Source organism: Oncorhynchus clarkii, chromosome 22 (genome assembly GCF_045791955.1).
Source record: "Oncorhynchus clarkii lewisi isolate Uvic-CL-2024 chromosome 22, UVic_Ocla_1.0, whole genome shotgun sequence".
NCBI classification, from domain to species: Eukaryota; Metazoa; Chordata; class Actinopteri; order Salmoniformes; family Salmonidae; genus Oncorhynchus; species Oncorhynchus clarkii.
In genome coordinates, this window is record NC_092168.1 from 22,530,868 (window position 1) to 22,549,924 (window position 19,057).

General features: G+C 42.6%; 2 protein-coding genes across 24 annotated transcripts in view; both read left to right on the forward strand.

Annotated features, from left to right (window-relative positions):
- Nucleotides 1-4,939, forward strand: part of LOC139380607 (guanine nucleotide exchange factor DBS-like) — a 64,498-nt gene extending 59,559 nt beyond the window's left edge. For 5 of the 21 annotated variants that reach the window (XM_071123462.1, XM_071123452.1, XM_071123443.1 and 2 more), the window contains exons 26-34: nucleotides 257-348; nucleotides 799-885; nucleotides 1,010-1,069; nucleotides 1,651-1,725; nucleotides 1,998-2,078; nucleotides 2,544-2,653; nucleotides 2,781-2,893; nucleotides 3,365-3,468; nucleotides 3,565-4,939. In XM_071123462.1, coding sequence (XP_070979563.1) covers nucleotides 257-348; nucleotides 799-885; nucleotides 1,010-1,069; nucleotides 1,651-1,725; nucleotides 1,998-2,078; nucleotides 2,544-2,653; nucleotides 2,781-2,893; nucleotides 3,365-3,468; nucleotides 3,565-3,644 — 802 coding nt within the window. In that variant the 3' untranslated portion in view covers nucleotides 3,645-4,939. The remainder of the gene's footprint in view (nucleotides 1-256; nucleotides 349-798; nucleotides 886-1,009; nucleotides 1,070-1,650; nucleotides 1,726-1,997; nucleotides 2,079-2,543; nucleotides 2,654-2,780; nucleotides 2,894-3,364; nucleotides 3,469-3,564) is intronic. The other 16 variants (XM_071123463.1, XM_071123448.1, XM_071123449.1 and 13 more) reach the window with 7 other exon arrangements.
- A 645-nt stretch (nucleotides 4,940-5,584) lies between these two features.
- LOC139380252 (uncharacterized) lies at nucleotides 5,585-15,111 on the forward strand. 3 transcript variants are annotated; one of them, XM_071122789.1, is made up of 8 exons: nucleotides 5,585-5,906; nucleotides 8,895-9,004; nucleotides 12,063-12,097; nucleotides 12,223-12,293; nucleotides 12,429-12,495; nucleotides 12,633-12,830; nucleotides 13,087-13,158; nucleotides 13,478-15,111. In XM_071122789.1, exons 1-8 carry the CDS (start codon nucleotides 5,658-5,660, stop codon nucleotides 13,579-13,581), a joined length of 906 nt encoding a protein of 301 aa, XP_070978890.1. In that variant the 5' UTR covers nucleotides 5,585-5,657; the 3' UTR covers nucleotides 13,582-15,111. The 3 variants fall into 3 exon arrangements, with proteins under 3 accessions (XP_070978890.1, XP_070978891.1, XP_070978892.1); XM_071122790.1 differs by lacking the exon at nucleotides 5,585-5,906 and adding an exon at nucleotides 6,300-6,592; XM_071122791.1 differs by lacking the exon at nucleotides 5,585-5,906 and adding an exon at nucleotides 6,300-6,581.
- The last annotated feature ends 3,946 nt before the right edge of the window (nucleotides 15,112-19,057 follow it).

Below are 19,057 nucleotides of genomic sequence, written 5' to 3' on the forward strand. Positions count from 1 at the left end.
TGTGTGTGTGTGTGTGTATAAATATATATTTTTTGTGTGTGTGTATGTATGTAATGAACAGTAACACAAGAAAATTACATAACAATAACGAGGCTATGTACAGGGGGTACCGGTACCGAGTCAATGTGCGGGGATACAGGTTAGTTGAGGTAATTTGTAAAGTGATTATGCATAGATAACAGAAAGTAGCAGCAGTGTAAACATGTGTTGCAGTGTGAGTTTCTGACAGACCTGTTTCATCCTCCTGTCTCCTCAGTCCATTTAGAAGAGGGGAGAGGAGCATGAAGGAGAAGAAGGGAGAACCCAGCAGCCCTGACGCTAACTCCTGCTCCTTCCCAAAGACCAAAGGTGAGCAGAGAGTGAGAGAGGGGAGGAGGATACTGCCTTATAACATAAAGAACGCTCAGACACCACCACCTTTCAACTGGGTCCAATGCTAAATTCAAAGCTATTTTTTACTCTCAACAGTATTTAATAGTTAGCACTTTCCTAAAGCGTTTCTTGTTTCACCTAAACAACACTGAACTATACTATGTTCTGACTTTTACTCTTAACTAAATGTTGCTTCTCTCTCTGTGATGAGATGACTAATCTTTCTCCTCTCTTCCCTCCGTTTGCCGATGTCGTCCCTTCTCTTTCTATTTCTCATGTCTTTCTCTCATCACTGCACTTTCCTTCTCTCCATCCCTTCCTTCTTTTATGCCTCCCACACCTCTCCCTGTCGCTCTCCTCTCTCTCATCCCACTCGCCTCTCCCTCCTTCCTTCTCTCCCCTGCTCCGCTCCTTCTCCTGGCCCAGAAGAAGCAGCGACCAGTCCTACCTCAGACAGAGCAGCTGTGGCTAAAAAGCGTTTTACCTTGCAGGGCTTCAGCAACTTCAACAAAGGTAACAGCCCTAGCTGGTCACCAGGGGTTGCCATAGTAATCATATACATTGTTACTATATGTCAGCACTGTAGCCTACTACTACTACTACTACAGGATAAAACATGGCATGCTTCCTTCCACAGACCTCTCGCCTCCTGACAATAAAAGCTTAACTTTACCCAGGATTCCCTTCTCTCCATCAGGTACCTGAAAATGTAGCTAAAGTGACCATAGATTAGAATCTAGAGAGGTAATTTAGTCCCATAGCTTAAGTCAGTGTTTCCCAACTCCAGTCCTCGGGTACCCCTACAGTACGGATTTTTATCGTAGACCCAGAGCACAGCTGATTCAACTTGTCAACTAATCATCAAGCCCTTGATGAGTTGAATGAGGTGTGTTTGTCTGGTGCTACAACGAGTACCGTTGGGGGTACTTGAGGACCAGAGTTGGGAAACGTTTGCTAAAGGGACGACCAATTAGAGTTGTACTGTAGCTGATAGTGAATAGACCACTTCAGGGACCCTGTATGTGTTTTTCACCCCTGTAGTCTGTCTGAGTAGCTGTAGGGTGACAATGTTCGTACAGAGAACAACACAGTTAGAACATACAGTTTGTGGTGCTCCTTTCAATGTCCTCTGTTCTCTTCATTCTTTGTCTGCGCTTACTTTAACTTCCATTTCCAAGATATGTTACTACTAATATTTGTCTTATTTGAGGGTTTTGCTGCTCCTCTTCACTCTCTTCCTCTTCTTCTCTTTTATTCCTGTCTTCCTGTGATGGCTAGGATCTCCCACAAGCCCTGACCATAAAACCAAACGTCATGAGATAAAGAGTGATCCTACTCCGTTCGGCTTTAAAGGTACGTCTTCCCATAATGACCCTAGTCGCTGTATCTGTGGTCGACCACGGTCGCTGCATTCGATCATTTCATCCGTGGTTGGTCAGGGTGTATTGATTTACAGACAGCGGAGAAATGTGGTTCATCACGGAATGTATAATACGCTGTGTTGACTGACAGGCAACCGGAGTCACAGTTACCATGGTCGGTCATTCATTGTGGTTGAGCACGTTTGCCTGCGGTCAATCTCTTTGACCATGTTTCAATAGGGTCGTAATGTATCTTTCTCTCAGACCCAGGCCCTCACGCTCACCTCCACCTGGGCAGAGTCAGGTGGTTCAGCACCTCGAGTCTCTTACAGGCCAAGAGGAGAGGTACCGTACAGCACTCAACTGGACTGGACTGGTTTAGACTGGATTAAGATGTGTGGTGATCACAAAATGGCTGCCGAATTTCACTGAGAGATTTTCCCCTCTCACTCCCTGCACACTGTGTTCCCTTGCCTGAGTGTGTGGATACACATGACCACCTAAATGCTTATGTTGATATATTTATCAAAAAAACGTCACGCTCCTTATTGCTGAGTAGTGTTGTGGTTCTGAATGGTCCACACGATTACTGTAGTTTCACTCCATTCGACTTGGTCCTGTTCCTTCTATTTGCGGTCCACCCTGTCACTGACCGTGTCTGGTCTAACAGAGGTTGCTGAAATGCCTACTCTCAATGTCTCCCGGTCCCCCTCCGTGTGTGTGTGTGTGTGTGTGCGCGCGACTGAGCGAGTGTGTGTTTCAGGCTACACAAGACACCAAATTCTTATGTACCCTTTCTCCCTCCTCTAGGATGGACCAAGGGCTCTCTCTCATTGGACGCCAATGAGGAGAATGATGGCTACTCTAGCCCTGAAGAGCCCCTGAACTCAGACCCCGAGGACGAGGAGGGAAAGAAACTAGTGAGTGTGTGTGTGTGTGAGGATACTTATCCACTCCAAGCTGGGATGTGGCTCCATGTAGAAACAGTTTTTAAAAATTGTTTCCAATCATACATACAATCTAACACCATATCTTGACTGTGCACAGTGTGCAGGGAAGTACACAGTGGTGTCTGACTATGAGAAGGGAGAAGGCCAGGACCTGTCAGTCAAGAGTGGTGAAACGGTGCAGCTGATCAAGGAGGGAGATGACGGACAGTGGTGAGAATATTACCTTGACACCCTTACACTTGATTGGTTTCACACTTTAACAGTCAGAATCTATTCCAGCACGGTCATATTCTATATAAAACCATAGTGCAGGTCTCTCCAACCCTGTTCATGGAGATCTACCCTCCCCTAGGTTTTTGCTCCCAACGCCAGTTGTAACTAACATGATTCATGTTATCAAACAGCAAATTATTAGAATCAGGTCTGCTAGGTTAGTCAGAGTGAAAACCTACAAGACTGTAGTTCTCCAGGAACAAGGTTGGAGAGACCTGCCATAGTAAAACGTAACACAACATTTTGAAACAGGAAACAAAAATAAGCTATTCTTATCAGACAATTTGGGTAGCCCGTCCCTGTTGCAGTCCCTTTTTTCTGTGCCTTATGAATATACCCACTATTCAAATCTCAGCAGTGTTGAGTTGGGGCGAGGTGGTGGTCAAGGGGTTGTGTGTGTTTCTGTAGGTTTGTGAAGAACTTGAAGACCAAGCAGGAGGGCTGGGTGGCTGCAGCCAACATTCTCACCCTGATTGGAGAGTCCAAGTCCTGCCAGTCTCTCACCAGCTCAGGTAAAACCCCCTCTCCATGTAGAAGTGTGTGTGTGTCTCTTCTTAACCATCTCCTCTAACCTGTGGTCTCCCTGTGTATGTCTGTGTGTATTCCAGAGGGCAGTGGCTCAGGGAACCTCAGCACTTCATCCAGCTGCTGTGAGACTTACACCAGCTTCTCTGACATCAAGCCCTGAACCCTCCACCCTTCCCTGGCCCCATCAGGCCACCCCAGACCCTTTCTCTCCAGATCCCAACCCAACAGCACCAGCTGGTGGCTCCCCCAGCAAGACAGCACTTTCTCCCCACACCCTAAACACAACTTCACCCACCTTACCCAGAGGCAAGCCCTTCTATTAGGATACTGGTCAGAAACTTCAAGAAGATGCCAACAATAGACTTCATCAGATATCATTGACTAGAGAATGGGCTCCAGCGCCCTTGTGTAGTTGAAGAGATGTAGTGTATGTGGGCAGCAGCTACCCATAGACACTAATCTTAGGTCAGTTTGGCACTTTTGCATTTCTCCTTCATAAAATTGTCAAGGTTAGGATTGGGGATTACTACAGTATTAGTAGCACTATTAGTAGCACTAACAGACTAAATGCTATGGACAAGATGGAACCTGACATAACCCATAGAAATATAATACCATTTTGTTATGAATTCTAATTCAAGGTTAACCTAATCAGGTGTCACTGATATAGCCACCCCATCTGGCATAGAGTGGTGGATATGGATCTGGTTGAGCCCTTTTTGTTGTACTGTAAGCCTATAAGTAGGTTACAATGCTGTTGGTCTGCATCATGGTCCCCTTGATTGTCTACAAATAGACAAGACTGTATTTTTGTTTTTATATAAAATTATTGTAAATAAGAAAGATTATGATTGAAAAGTATACCATGTGTAGCTTTTCAGATTGTTGCTCTAAGTTCTACCAGTCACCTCAACTGGTGGCCATATTAGTAACCAATATGACCTTTTGTAGGCCTGTGACTATCTTATTGCCTCTTGGAGAGTGAGGAGTTACTGTTTATTTGAAAACAGAGGGAAGGGAATGACTCGTTATGTACTTTGATAAAGATGTTATTCTATGTCTGTCTATCTCTATAATGTAATCTCTCTCTCTCCCTCCTTCTTGTTCTCATAGCCTACCCTGTCCTGCAGCATTAGTTTTGTATATGGTTCAGACAGAGCAGTCACAGTATCACTGTTTCCTCTGTCCTCGTCAAATGACTTTATTATGAGATCCCCTTTCCATCCATTTCACATGACTTTAGTCATTGCAGGTGTCTTCTCCATGTGTACTGTGAACTTTCCTAGTTTTGTGAATAACTCTGTGTATAGTCATAACTTATTTATTGTAAAGCAATCATATTTTTTTATGTAGATATTGTTTATTAACTCACTTTTCTTTATGAAATCAGAAATTCTCTATCAGTCAGCAGTTGTGAGTCAGTTTTTTATATTAAAGGACTTGTGGTACAGGTAATTCTCTGTGTGTGTGTGTGTATTTCCTGTATCGGGTTGGGTAGCCTAATAAAATAATATCTTGTATTGTTTGTAAATGTCATTTCAGACTTGCCTATGGGAGAAGCCTGCCTACAGTGGGGTGGCAGGTAGCCTAGTGGTTAGAGGGCCAGTAACCAAAAGGTTGCTAGATCAAATCCCCGAGCTTACAAGGTAAACATCTGTCGTTCTGCCCCTGAACAAGGCAGTTAACCCAGTGTTCCTAGGCCGTCATTGTAAATAAGAATTTGTTCTTAATTAAAAATGAAAAGCTCTCAGTTCTTTGCTATAGTGCTGCTAGCCAGCAGATCCAACACAATTGCACTAGGGTCAGACAGGCTTCCTGTAAGACATGCAGAGCAATCTCTGAAAACATAAGAAGAAATGCGTTGTACTCCAAATTGTCCCATTATCCCAACTGTTACACCAAGAAGATCTCTGTGTAACAGTCAATTTATTGAGGCATTTCTCATCCCTGGACTAGTTTGGGTAACCCTGTCTTAACCTACACAAAGTCTGTCTGACCCTAGTCATAGATCCGCAGCTGTAGCCTAAGCAAGCGGGTGGATTTGCTGGCTAAATTTCAGTCTGCCTATACCCAACTAGCTAGCACAGGTTGTGCACAGACAGTGACATCGACTAGGCCTACCCAAAGCAACAACCTCTATACCCGCACAACCAGATATAAGATAGAGAAAAAAATGGAAAGCAAAAAGCATACCACGGAAAATCTGAATTTGACCCAAAAAATTCAAAGTAGGGAGCTCAGAATCGTGAAAAACCGGGCAAATGTCAAATCAAATGTATGGAATAATGTTGGAGTAATCGTTAACGCTGACAAACAACTTGTGGATGGATTCGCAGCATGCAAAAAGTGCAAGCGGGTGTTGTCCTATGACAGTCAAAGAACTGGCACTTCCAGCTTGAAAAAACACATTAGGAGATGCACGGTAAGACGGATATTGATTGACTGCCCAGTTGCCGACTGTAGTGCAGAACAAGGAGCTCAGTACCCTATGAAAGACAAGGATAGTTCACTCGGGTCAGGATGCGATTCGGGTTGGGGTAGCACTCTTTCCTAATGGCGGTTTGCAGTCGGGTCCCGATAGATCCGTTTGTGGAGAATTATGCAAAAATTGACTCTGGCGTGTGGCAGACATAGTGTTTATGTACATGTGAGAATTAAAATATGTGGGCTATTGTGAAGTGAAATAGTTTATTTTATAGTCACATTGTGCATTTGTAAACTGTCTGCTATGTGGAGTGGTGAAGACTTTCGTCTTTAATCGTCGCGCATGCGCAAGTAAATAGTATAGATCCCAGACTGCTAGCTAGATACAGTACGTTCAGGCGAAGTAGCGCAAAATATCATTCTATTAACTAATTACATAGTGAGAGGCTGTAGTTGCGGGATATGGAAAGTAGAAGCAGAGACCGTAAAAAAAGTCACACCTGGAAATATTTCAATGAAATTTCGTCCGAAAGTGTGACATGTAAGCTGTGTGCGGCTGTTCTGAAGCGGACGAGTGGGAGCACAACATCCATGTTAAACCATTTAGAAAGGATCCATCATCTGTCGTTAAGACATATCAAAACTCAGCGAGAGTTGATGGCTGCCGTTAGAGGTAAGACTCCTGTAAGTGTTTTATTTAACTCTTAGCCGACTACCAAAGCAAATTCGTGTAAAAGTGTGATATCTGGACTGGTCCCCCCTCTGCAAGTTTCTCGGGGAGCTCAGCTTGTACCATATGTATTCTTCACAAGGTTGCCATTTCAACGTGTGCCTCATTTGTTTTAACCCCAAATGTAGTTAATACAGTAAATTGCCTATTTTGTCAGAGCAGAGGATCGCTGACAGCTCTTTTGGCGAGGAACCAGGCTACTCTGCTGGTCTGGTCAGTTGTAAGATTATCTGGTGTGGTTGTCCATTGGTTCCATTCATTCACAAAATGTCAACACCAATTTCACGCAGCGTTGGTTCAGCTGTGTAGCGCAGCTTCGACAGAATAGAAGCTTCTCAGGCTAAATGTAAACACTGCGACCGGAATATCAGATGTAAAGGACGTTGCATCAGTGGTATGAAAAGGCATTTAGTCTCGGCATCAGGTAAACTTGACCTCCGAAACGGCTCTAGTTAAACAAATAATTCGAGACCGCCACAGACAAAAAGCAATGGGGTTACAGATGTTGAAGCGTCAGAGACGTATTAAAACGAGTGAGAACAAAATACAAACTTCATGGCGTTGCTACATTTGAGTGACAATCAATAAAGAACCGAGTTAGGCTACATGTATTTACGATTGAATGCGCACATTTAGCTAAACCGACTCGTGGATTTCCGTTTATTATGCTAACCGGAAAATGCTGTTTTGGTTAGCAGTTATGTACATTTTGAATTAAATGTCTTGTCTCAAATAGCCGCCTGTCCCTTTTTGATAGCCAGGCATCGGCACACATTTCAGCAAATTCAGCCTGTTTCAAATAAACGCTCCATCTAAATTAATTGTTTACGAGGTTACCATGTGATGTGATATACTTTTTTATTTTTTTATTTTATCTGTCATGTTGCTTGCCATGGCGCCACCAAGAAGAAAATACGACATCAAATTCAAGCTAGCAGTGATTAAATTCACAGAGCAAAATTCGGGCGAGGCAACAGCCAGGCATTTTGGAATTGATCCAAAACGAGTGAGAGAATGGCGATGTCAAAAAGTCCAACTTCAACGTTTGTCTGAGGTGGATCAGAAGAGGGCGAGTCTGCAAGGTGGGGGGAGGAAAAAGGTTAGCGAGTAGCTGGATGGAGGCCAGTCTTTGCAAGTCTGAGGCGTATTCATTATGCCAATTCTGTTGCAAAACGGAAGCAAACGGAACGAAACTGGGCGGGACCTGCTGGATTTTGTCCAATAGAAACTCTCGTTTTAGTTCCAACAAAGGTTCCGTTTAGCAACTGCTGGACTAATGATTACACCCCTGATCTGAGACGGATTCATGTTTATACTGGTCACAACAGTGTGATAGTCTTTTAAAAAATGTATTGATCAATATGTGTACATTAAGGAAATAGACACTTGGCTCCACTAGAGGCCAGTCTCTAATAAGCGCCGGTTGTGTTGCTTTATCGTTTGATGTTCTGGGGTCCATTCATTAGTCGCAGACCATTGCAAAACGTTTCGCAACGAAACCCGTTCAGCGTTAACTCTAGGAAGCAAACGTAAGGAAACGTGAGGTGATCTACCTTAAATAGTTTTTCCTTGCAAAGTGTTTTCCTTTTGAAGTAAATGGTTTTTGTTGCGAAACGTAACAGGCCAACAAGCCTTTGATGAAACCGTGCGATGAAATAAAACGTTATTAGCAGTATTATCAAACTTGTAGTTTGCTAATTTGGCTAGTCCAGCATAGATCTGTAGGAAAAAGCTTTGACTAGAGAGCATAGAGCATAAATAGGAAGAGATGCGCTAAAAGTAGCACGGTTTGGAAATATTTCACCAGAAAGGGTGTTGATACATGTACATGTCGGCTATGCAAAGCAGTACTCAAATCCAACAACGGCAGAACTGACAGCATGTTAAACCACATCAAATACAAGCACCCAGCCATCACAGTGCTCTAGATGGTAAATCAGAAACGCCCACCAGGGTAAAGTAGAGGGCTGTTATTATTATCCACTACATGTTATTTTGTCCATCGAATATTAATACTGTTAATGACAGTCTATAAAACTACCAAACAAATAGACTACTACAGGGACAACATGTAAAATGTAAAGATTTAATAAAAAAATAAAAAATAGCAGCTCCACCACTTTTGGTATACATCTGGTGGAGGAAATATTATGTCCTGCATAAATTCACAAGGTTAATGGAAATTGCACATCTTATTGAAATGTGACATATCATGCTTTTTTGAATGGTTTTGTGGTATGAATTGTTTTTCTTCAGACATTAAAGTTAAAAAGAGAAGCTGCAATAAAGGCAGAGAAGACCATGTCTAAGAGCACATACGAAGATGAGGAGGAGGATGAGCATCTCCCCAAGACTGGGATGTCAAAGTGGGTATCATGTATATTGGAAGATAACATTGGTAACACTTTTATATAGGCCCACTGTAGGGCTGGGCAATATAAAGATATATATTGTGTGACGATAGAGCATAATATGAAGCGATATATTTTTTTCTATCGTTCATTTCATTGTCGCAAATCACACTGCAATATTTTTTGTCAATTGGATGACACTGTGTGGAAGGAAATTTGCAACATAAGCAAACATGCAGGAGAATGAACATGGCATGGAGACACAGAGCTCGTACCTAAAAGAGGGGCTACTTCGGTCGCATGGATGTGGTTTGGGTATGAAATGTCTGACACGGACCAGAAAACCGTCCTCTGCAAATTAAGCCGCAGGCCGGTCCTGACAACAGGCTCAAACACCACTAACCTCTTTTACCACCTACACAATAATCATGTGAAACAGTACAGAGAGAGTCTACGGATGAGACCCCAAAAAGTACAGTCGAGTGCTCAAAACAAACCCCCGACTCAAACGTTGCAAGAGGCTTTTGCCCGCGGCACACCATATGGCAAAGAATCACGGAGATTGAAGGAGAGAACAGCTGCTATTACAACTTACGTCTGCAAAGACATGGCCCCAATTTACATGGCCGAGAAACGGGGGTTTCGTGAGTTTGTGCTAATACTCGACCCAAGGTATCAAATGCAAATTGATATGTGACACATTAATGCCAAAATAACGGCTTTAGAAGCTTATGATAGGCTAATTAACATACTTTGAGTCAATTGGAGGTGTACCTGTGGATGTATTTCAAGGCCTACCTTCAAACTCAGTGCCTCTTTGCTTGACATCATGGGAAAATCTAAAGAAATCAGTCAAGACCTCAGAATTGTTTTTTGTAGACCTCCACAAGTCTGGTTCATCCTTGGGAGCAATCTCCAAACGCCTGACGGCACCACGTTAATCTGTACAAACAATAGCACGCATTTATAAACACCATGGGACCATGTAGCCATCATACCGCTCAGGAAAGAGACGCGTTCTGTCTCCTAGAGATGAACGTACTTTGGTGCGAAAAGTGCAAATCATTCCCAGAACAACAGCAAAGGACCTTGTGAAGATGCTGGAGGAAACAAGTACAAAAGTATCTATATCCACAGTAAAACGAGTTCTATTTCGACATAACCTGAAAGGCCGCTCAGCAAGGAAGAAGCCACTGCTCCAAAACCGCCATAAAAAAGCAAGATTACGGTTTGCAACTGCACATGGGGACAAAGATCGTACTTTTTGGAGAAATGTCCTCTGGTCTGATGAAACAAATAACTTTTTGTCCATAATGACCATCGTTATGTTTGGAGGAAAAAGGGGGAGGCTTGCAAGCCGAAGAACACTATCCCAACCGTGAAGCACGGGGGTGGCAGCATCGTGTTGTGGGGGTGCTTTGCTGCAGGAGGGACTGGTGCATTTGACAAAATAAATGGCATCATAGGGCCTCCTGGGTGGCGCAGTGGTTAAGGGCGCTGTACTGCAGCGCCAGCTGTGCCACCAGAGACTCTGGGTTTGCGCCCAGGCTCTGTCGCAACCGGCCGCGACCTGGAGGTCCGTGGGGGGATGCACAATTGGCCTAGCGTCGTCCGGGTTAGGGAAGGGTCTGGTAGGGATATCCTTGTCTCATCGCGCTCCTGTGGCGGGCCGGGCGCAGTGCACGCTAACCAAGGTTGCCAGGTGCACAGTGTTTCCTTCCTCCGGGTTGGATGCGCGCTGTGTTACGAAGCAGTTACGAAGCAATGCGGCTTGGTTGGGTGGTGTATCGGAGGACGCAAGATGAGACAAGATAGTAGCTACTAACAATTGGATACCACGAAATTGGGGAGAAAAAGGGGTAAAATTCAAAAAAATAAATAAATAAATAAATGGCATCATGAGGAACGAAAATTTACGTGGATATATTGAAGCAACATCTCAAGACATCAGTCAGGAAGTTGAAGCTTCGTCTCAAATGGGTCTTCCAAATGAACAATGACCCCAAGCATACTTCCAAAGTTGTGGCAAAATGGCTTAAGGACAACAAAGTCAAGGTATTGGAGTGGCCATCACAAAGCCCTGACCTCAATCCTATAGGAAATTTGTGTGCGAGCAAGGAGGCCTACAAACCTGACCAGCTCTGTCAGGAGGCATGGGCCAAAATTCACCCAACTTATTGTGGCTTATTTTGACCAAATACTAATGTAAACTCACTGGGAAGGTGATGAAAGAAATAAAAGCTGAAATCATTCGCTCTACTATTATTCTGACATTTCACATTCTTAAAATAAAGTGGTGATCGAAACTGATGAAGGTGATGAAAGAAATAAAAGCTGAAATCATTCGCTCTACTATTATTCTGACATTTCACATTCTTAAAATAAAGTGGTGATCGAAACTGACAGGGAAGTTTTACTACGATTAAATGTCAGGAATTGTGAAAAACTGAGTTTAAAATGAATTTGGCTAAGGTGTATGTAAAAACTTCTGACTTCAACTGTAGGTTTAATTGTATACATTTGAATCTCTGAGTTTCTTCAACTGTACATTAGGCCTATAACTGCCTATAACTGCACATTTTAGACCTATTATTTTGTTTGCAAGGTACTTACTCATATTTATTATTTCTCTGTTGAACCTTTTTTAGATTTTATTAATATTTTATTGCATACTTAAATTGAACATTTGCACAAAGGTTCTAAATAAACAGAGAAATAATAAATATGAGTAAGTACCTTTTTATTTGAGTATAATTCAAAATGTAATAAGAAATAGGCCTTTACATGTGGTCATTTTATATAAACTATTAATTGAATTTACAGAATGTGCTATATCGTGATGTGTATTGTTATCGGGATATGAGATTTTAGCCATATCGCCCAGCCCTAGCCCACTGTATTAGATAACCTTAGAGCCCAGAACCAAACTGTGTCTTATGACAGACTATAGGTCATATATGTCATATAAAAGTGTACTTTTTTCCAGAAAATATGTCCAAGCCTTTGCAAGACTGTTCTTCAGTGTTCTAATGGTTTGTTAACATTGTATTTCTGTGTTTCTAACTTCCCCCAGGCAAGATCCCAATACTTCAGAGGTAGCCATGACAGGTTGTTTTTGTTGTATCAGTTTCAATCCAAGATGTCCTGTATCGACTTATGTCAACTTTCAGATGGTCTCATAGGACGAACCCTGTGGTTATGTCACTCACAATATTCCTGTTTTTATGCTGTAGATGGGACTGCAGAGCAGTTTGAGTTTCAGTATGGACTGGAGGGAACAACATTTAAGAATGAGAATGGGGAGGTGAGTTGGCACTTAACGCAAATTAGTGATCGAATGAGCAGGTTGTTTTTTGCTGTCTCCTACCTCTTTCACTCTGTAGTTAGCGACAGTACCTTTGCTCTTTTCTTCTACTCAAAACCCCTTTTCTCTGTGCAGTGTTCCAAGAGCCATCTGTCCATCATCAAAGTGGAACAACTGGACCCCATTCTCCCTGAACAAAACAGTATGTTTGTGTGCATGTCTATTATAACAGAAGAATAAAGGACCGTCATATTAGGAGGTGTGTTTGGACTGGGATAGGTCAACCTGTCTACATATCCAATGTGCACTTATCAGGAGTCAACTCAATTCTTTCCCCAGACTCCAGCTGTGGTTCTGGGTCACCTGGGGATCCTGGGCCTCCTGGCTCGTCTGGTTTTGGGTCCAGTATGAGTCCAGCTGCACAGTTCTTCAGGAAGTGCCACCAGGCAGGCTGCACACAGTTCATCTTCTCCGAGTTTGCCTCCCGCCTCAACACTATCACTGAGAGGATTTCATCCCAGCAGGCCAGCGAAGAAGGTGAGACAGAATAATACAATAGACTACTATTAAATACATTGGATGGGGACTGTAGTGTTGGCTAACTAAACCGGTGCATGCAATTATGAAGAGCATTTGCAAACAATGTTATTGAATTGGGACTGGAAAACTGTTTGCACTTTTTCAAAGTGCACCGTTGTCCATTGTGAAACTGAGCTTGTAATATAATATATATATATATATTTTTAAACATTTTTGCCAGTATAGATATTAACAAAATATCCTGTGTCCACAGATTTCAACCTCACCCTGAAAGTGCTGGAGGCCTCTGGGATGCTGCCAGAGATCTTTGCAAAGAGAGACCAAGGTAAAGTATTTAAACATCCACATAAAGTGCAGAATACACTCTCTTTGTGGTGCGTGGAATAAAGTCCCCATCAGTTAGTTCCTCGTATAGGAATTCTGGTTCGGAAGCATGAGTAACCTTGCCTGTCTCCAGAAGACCTACGTTAGCTCCCCGAGCTAATGCTTAGGCTTAAGCTCAGTGGGCTAACACAGTTATGTGGAATGCAGGAGAACCGTTGTGCTCTGATCGGTAACACCCGCATGCATTATGACCTCAGCACTGACCAGACACAGTGCCCAGAGAATTAATTTCACCCTAATGCCCTGTTTCTTTTGTTCAGAAATGGAGAAGAGACTGAAGGATCTGCAGAGAGAGACTGAAGCGGTGAGGACTGCCAGGTCTGCCATGAGAGATGCCTGTGTCATGAGCTTCACCCCATCATGACGGATCACTGCTGAAGATAAAAGTGGTTTTATAAGAAGTTATCACTAGGGCCTGGAGTTTTCCCTGACCGGACTAGGAATGTATAGTACCTGAAGTTTTCCTGGTCCGATCATGTGGACAGGAAAAACCTCACACCCCAGTTTTAGTAGAATGTAAATATTTGAAACCTTTTATATTTGCCATATTTTTCTACCTTTGTGTTCAAACATTTTAACTGATATTTGAAAACAGTTTGTTGTACTCTGGCTACTGAGATGGGTGAGATGGGTATATTATACTTGAAGTGAGCAATAGGCGATATAATCTTGTGACATACATTGGTTCTGGGTTCCAAGGTTATTGGCGTTGTATTGATGTTAGTAGGTGATCTTTTGTGTCCATCTGTGCTATGTACTTTGTGCTTACTAACCCTTCACAGGTTAAATATGTCCTTATACAGTATGTGTGAACCACTGTATGGTTACTGTAAGACAAATTCATTTGGAATACACTGTAATATAGCATACTCGAGGAAAGTTGAACACATTAAACTTATGTAAATGAGTCATGTGATGACATTATTTCAGATCTGAAACGTCCTGTAAACAAACTTTTTCTATTGCAGTAATTTATAAAGTAACTGCTCTGCTTATGGATGACAGTGGAATGGGAGGTGTATGTAGGCAGTAAACAAGGGAAGGTATGAGATGGGGACATTTAAACAAATCCTAAATGCCATAATTCTTTGTTTATGGATTTTTAAATAGGAATATCAGTTCACATCCAGAATTGACTGAATTGAAATGGTACATTAGTTTGACAGCAATTAGCCTAGTAGCAAATATTGTGGTTGTAGTACATTACTTTGGTTGGCACAACGCCCTCTTACACCCAGACTTGTCAGAGCACACCATGCAATAGCAATCAGTCGGTATAATCGAGAACTATCATCAAATCAACATTTCATATCGTGGTGTAGATTTACTGTATTGACAATGACATAACGCGAGATCACATTTGCAGCATGGCCGACAAGAGGACCTTCGTAGACCGAGGACGCAAAATGGCAATTAAGAAATAAATGAGCATTGCATTTGCAGCTCATAAATGAATTAAAACAATTAACCTAGTTTTAAATGTTAAGTTACCTCTGAACGAGCTCCGGCAACTCGTGTTCAACTGGCTTGACTGACATTGCTAGCCCGCGGGCGCATTCCAACTGGATTTAATTGCCTCTTAATTTCTGGGTGTACTACAACGCTTGGATAGTTAACATAACAGATTAGCATAATTGGTTCAGATGATTTATTGACCTCTACATGTATTTTTTACAAATCCAAAATCATTATTGCAGGCTGACCAACGGTTCCTGACCGAGGTAAAAACCAGTTTCAGGTTGGATATTCGCCTATAGTTGTCTTTTATGTCCACCAACAGCAGAGAGTGAGCTAGTGAGGTAGGCTGCAGTGGGTTTGCTGGTCAATACATATACTGAACATGTAACGCCAGTAAATCAATGAATAAAAATGTAATATTGACAAATTAAACAAATTGTAGATCTTTAATCTTTTCCAACATGTCAACAGACACAACTTCAATTAAGTATGAAGCATTTCACAGTGTTAACTTTCTCTTTATCCCTGGTTGATGTACATTTCAGAGCCTCTTCAGTGTGGATGGGGTATAGCATACATTTACAACAAAGACAGCACTGACAGTTTGTGTTGTTTACTCTGTTGAACTCTTTTGTCTTCATTCCTAGGCACAGCACATGGAACCACCGTTGGCATGTAAAACATTCAATCAAAACAAAACAAAGCGTAACAGGTTATAAATAATATCAAATATCATTGCAGCATGACGAATGACAAATTAGCTGTCCACTGTGTTATATCATAAATTGTCTTACATGCCGTCACTGTTGTCAAAAGATTATAAACATGTTAAATAAAGTTACTAACCCAGTCAGTCTTTGGGCCACATCCAGGTTCTTTATCAGTGGCACCCATGAGGCAGTTGTTGGCTTTGTTGAACTCTGAAATCATATGGCTGTCCCACACAACTACATACAAATAAAGAATTTACATTTACTTTGAATTAAATGTCATTACATACCAGACATTTTTAGTATATCCTCAGCCATTTATTTTTGCAGTTGCTCCATGTGTTTTTGAAGGTTCCATATGAATTTGAGAAGGGATGTTGGGGAAGTTCTGTGCAACTTCCTTGGCCATCTACACCAAAAAGTAAAATAGAGTTTTTGACCTAATTGTAACATAACAGCTAACCATTCATTATTGAAAATATAACTATCAAACCTGCATTATAAAGACCCCGCAGCTGAAGGTGTCCTGCTGCATGGTGTGAGTTATTTCCCCTCCTTTCCACTTTATGTCCACCCAGTCGTATTTTCCATGGCAGGATCTTCTCATTTTGAAGTGTTCTCTTTTTTTATGTAAAAATAATGGAATTATGATTAGTTAAAGGCAAATTAATACACAAGCCAAATTTGTATGCTGTTTTCCTTATCACTATAATCTAGTAGTAGAGGTAACTTCCTTTATGTCCCATTCTACACACAGCTTAAATTATAGGCACTGAACCATTTACTGGACAATAATAAAAGTAGCATATAGGATCCAACCCTATCAGAGTGAATAAATGTAGAGCGCTTGTAGACTTTAAGAAAACATATTAAGTGACAGCTTCATCAGTACGTGCTTAAAGAAAGTCATATCACAAAGATCACAGATGACAGTGCCCACCAAATCTATGACAATAGAGAATGAATTGTAAGCACCAAAGTGTGTTTGTCAAAATAATATCTGAAAATGTCAGTTGTTGAACATAATACTTATATTTGCATTAGCAATTTATGATATATGCAGTTGAGGAATATTCCAATGTCCAACACTACATGTAGGACGGACATAAGACATTCCCACATACGCTATTTTTTTTTATTTCACCTTTATTCAACCAGGTAAGCCAGTTGAGAACAAGTTCTCATTTACAACTGCAACCTGGCCAAGATAAAGCAAAGCAGTGTGACAAACAACAGCACAGAGTTACACATGGAATAGACAAACATACAGTCAATAAGACGATACAAAAGTCTATATACAGTTGTGCAAATGAAGTAAATCAAATCAAATCAAATTTTATTTGTCACATACACATGGTTAGCAGATGTTAATGCGAGTGTAGCGAAATGCTTGTGCTTCTAGTTCCGACAATGCAGTAATAACCAACAAGTAATCTAACTAACAATTCCAAAACTACTGTCTTGTACACAGTGTGAGGGGATAAAGAATATGTACATAAGGATATATGAATGAGTGATGGTACAGAGCAGCATAGGCAGATACAGTAGATGGTATCGAGTACAGTATATACATATGAGATGAGTATGTAAACAAAGTGGCATAGTTAAAGTGGCTAGTGATACATGTATTACATAAGGATACAGTCGATGATATAGAGTACAGTATATACGTATGCATATGAGATGAATAATGTAGGGTAAGTAACATTATATAAGGTAGCATTGTTTAAAGTGGCTAGTGATATATTTACATCATTTCCCATCAATTCCCATTATTAAAGTGGCTGGAGTTGAGTCAGTGTCAGTGTGTTGGCAGCAGCCACTCAATGTTAGTGGTGGCTGTTTAACAGTCTGATAGCCTTGAGATAGAAGCTGTTTTTCAGTCTCTCGGTCCCAGCTTTGATGCACCTGTACTGACCTCGCCTTCTGGATGATAGCGGGGTGAACAGGCAGTGGCTCGGGTGGTTGATGTCTTTGATGATCTTTATGGCCTTCCTGTGACATCGGGTGGTGTAGGTGTCCTGGAGGGCAGGTAGTTTGCCCCCGGTGATGCGTTGTGCAGACCTCACTACCCTCTGGAGAGCCTTACGGTTGAGGGCGGAGCAGTTGCCGTACCAGGCGGTGATACAGCCCGCCAGGATGCTCTCGATTGTGCATCTGTAGAAGTTTGTGAGTGCTTTTGGTGACAAGCCAAATTTCTTCAGCCTCCTGAGGTTGAAGAGGCGCTGCTGCGCCTTCTTCACAATGCTGTCTGTGTGAGTGGACCAATTCAGTTTGTCTGTGATGTGTATGCCGAGGAACTTAAAACTTGCTACCCTCTCCACTACTGTTCCATCGATGTGGATAGGGGGGTGTTCCCTCTGCTGTTTCCTGAAGTCCACAATCATCTCCTTAGTTTTGTTGACGTTGAGTGTGAGGTTATTTTCCTGAGACCACACTCCGAGGGCCCTCACCTCCTCCCTGTAGGCCGTCTCGTCGTTGTTGGTAATCAAGCCTACCACTGTTGTGTCGTCCGCAAACTTGATGATTGAGTTGGAGGTGTGCGTGGCCACGCAGTCGTGGGTGAACAGGGAGTACAGGAGAGGGCTCAGAACGCACCCTTGTGGGGCCCCAGTGTTGAGGATCAGCGGGGAGGAGATGTTGTTGCCTACCCTCACCACCTGGGGGCGGCCCGTCAGGAAGTCCAGTACCCAGTTGCACAGGGCGGGGTCGAGACCCAGGGTCTCGAGCTTGATGACGAGCTTGGAGGGTACTATGGTGTTGAATGCCGAGCTGTAGTCAATGAACAGCATTCTCACATAGGTATTCCTCTTGTCCAGATGGGTTAGGGCAGTGTGCAGTGTGGTTGAGATTGCATCGTCTGTGGACCTATTTGGGCGGTAAGCAAATTGGAGTGGGTCTAGGGTGTCAGGTAGGGTGGAGGTGATATGGTCCTTGACTAGTCTCTCAAAGCACTTCATGATGACGGAAGTGAGTGCTACGGGGCGGTAGTCGTTTAGCTCAGTTACCTTAGCTTTCTTGGGAACAGGAACAATGGTGGCCCTCTTGAAGCATGTGGGAACAGCAGACTGGTATAGGGATTGATTGAATATGTCCGTAAACACACCGGCCAGCTGGTCTGCGCATGCTCTGAGGGCGCGGCTGGGGATGCCGTCTGGGCCTGCAGCCTTGCGAGGGTTAACACGTTTAAATGTCTTACTCACCTCGGCTGCAGTGAAGGAGAGACCGAAAGTTTTCGTTGCAGGCCGTGTCAGTGGCACTGTATTGTCCTCAAAGCGGGCAAAAAAGTTATTTAGTCTGCCTGGGAGCAGGACATCCTGGTCCGTGACTGGGCTGGATTTCTTCCTGTAGTCCGTGATTGACTGTAGACCCTGCCACATGCCTCTTGTGTCTGAGCCGTTGAATTGAGATTCTACTTTGTCTCTGTACTGACGCTTAGCTTGTTTGATAGCCTTGCGGAGGGAATAGCTGCACTGTTTGTATTCGGTCATGTTACCAGACACCTTGCCCTGATTAAAAGCAGTGGTTCGCGCTTTCAGTTTCACACGAATGCTGCCATCAATCCACGGTTTCTGGTTAGGGAATGTTTTAATCGTTGCTATGGGAACGACATCTTCAACGCACGTTCTAATGAACTCGCACACCGAATCAGCGTATTCGTCAATGTTGTTG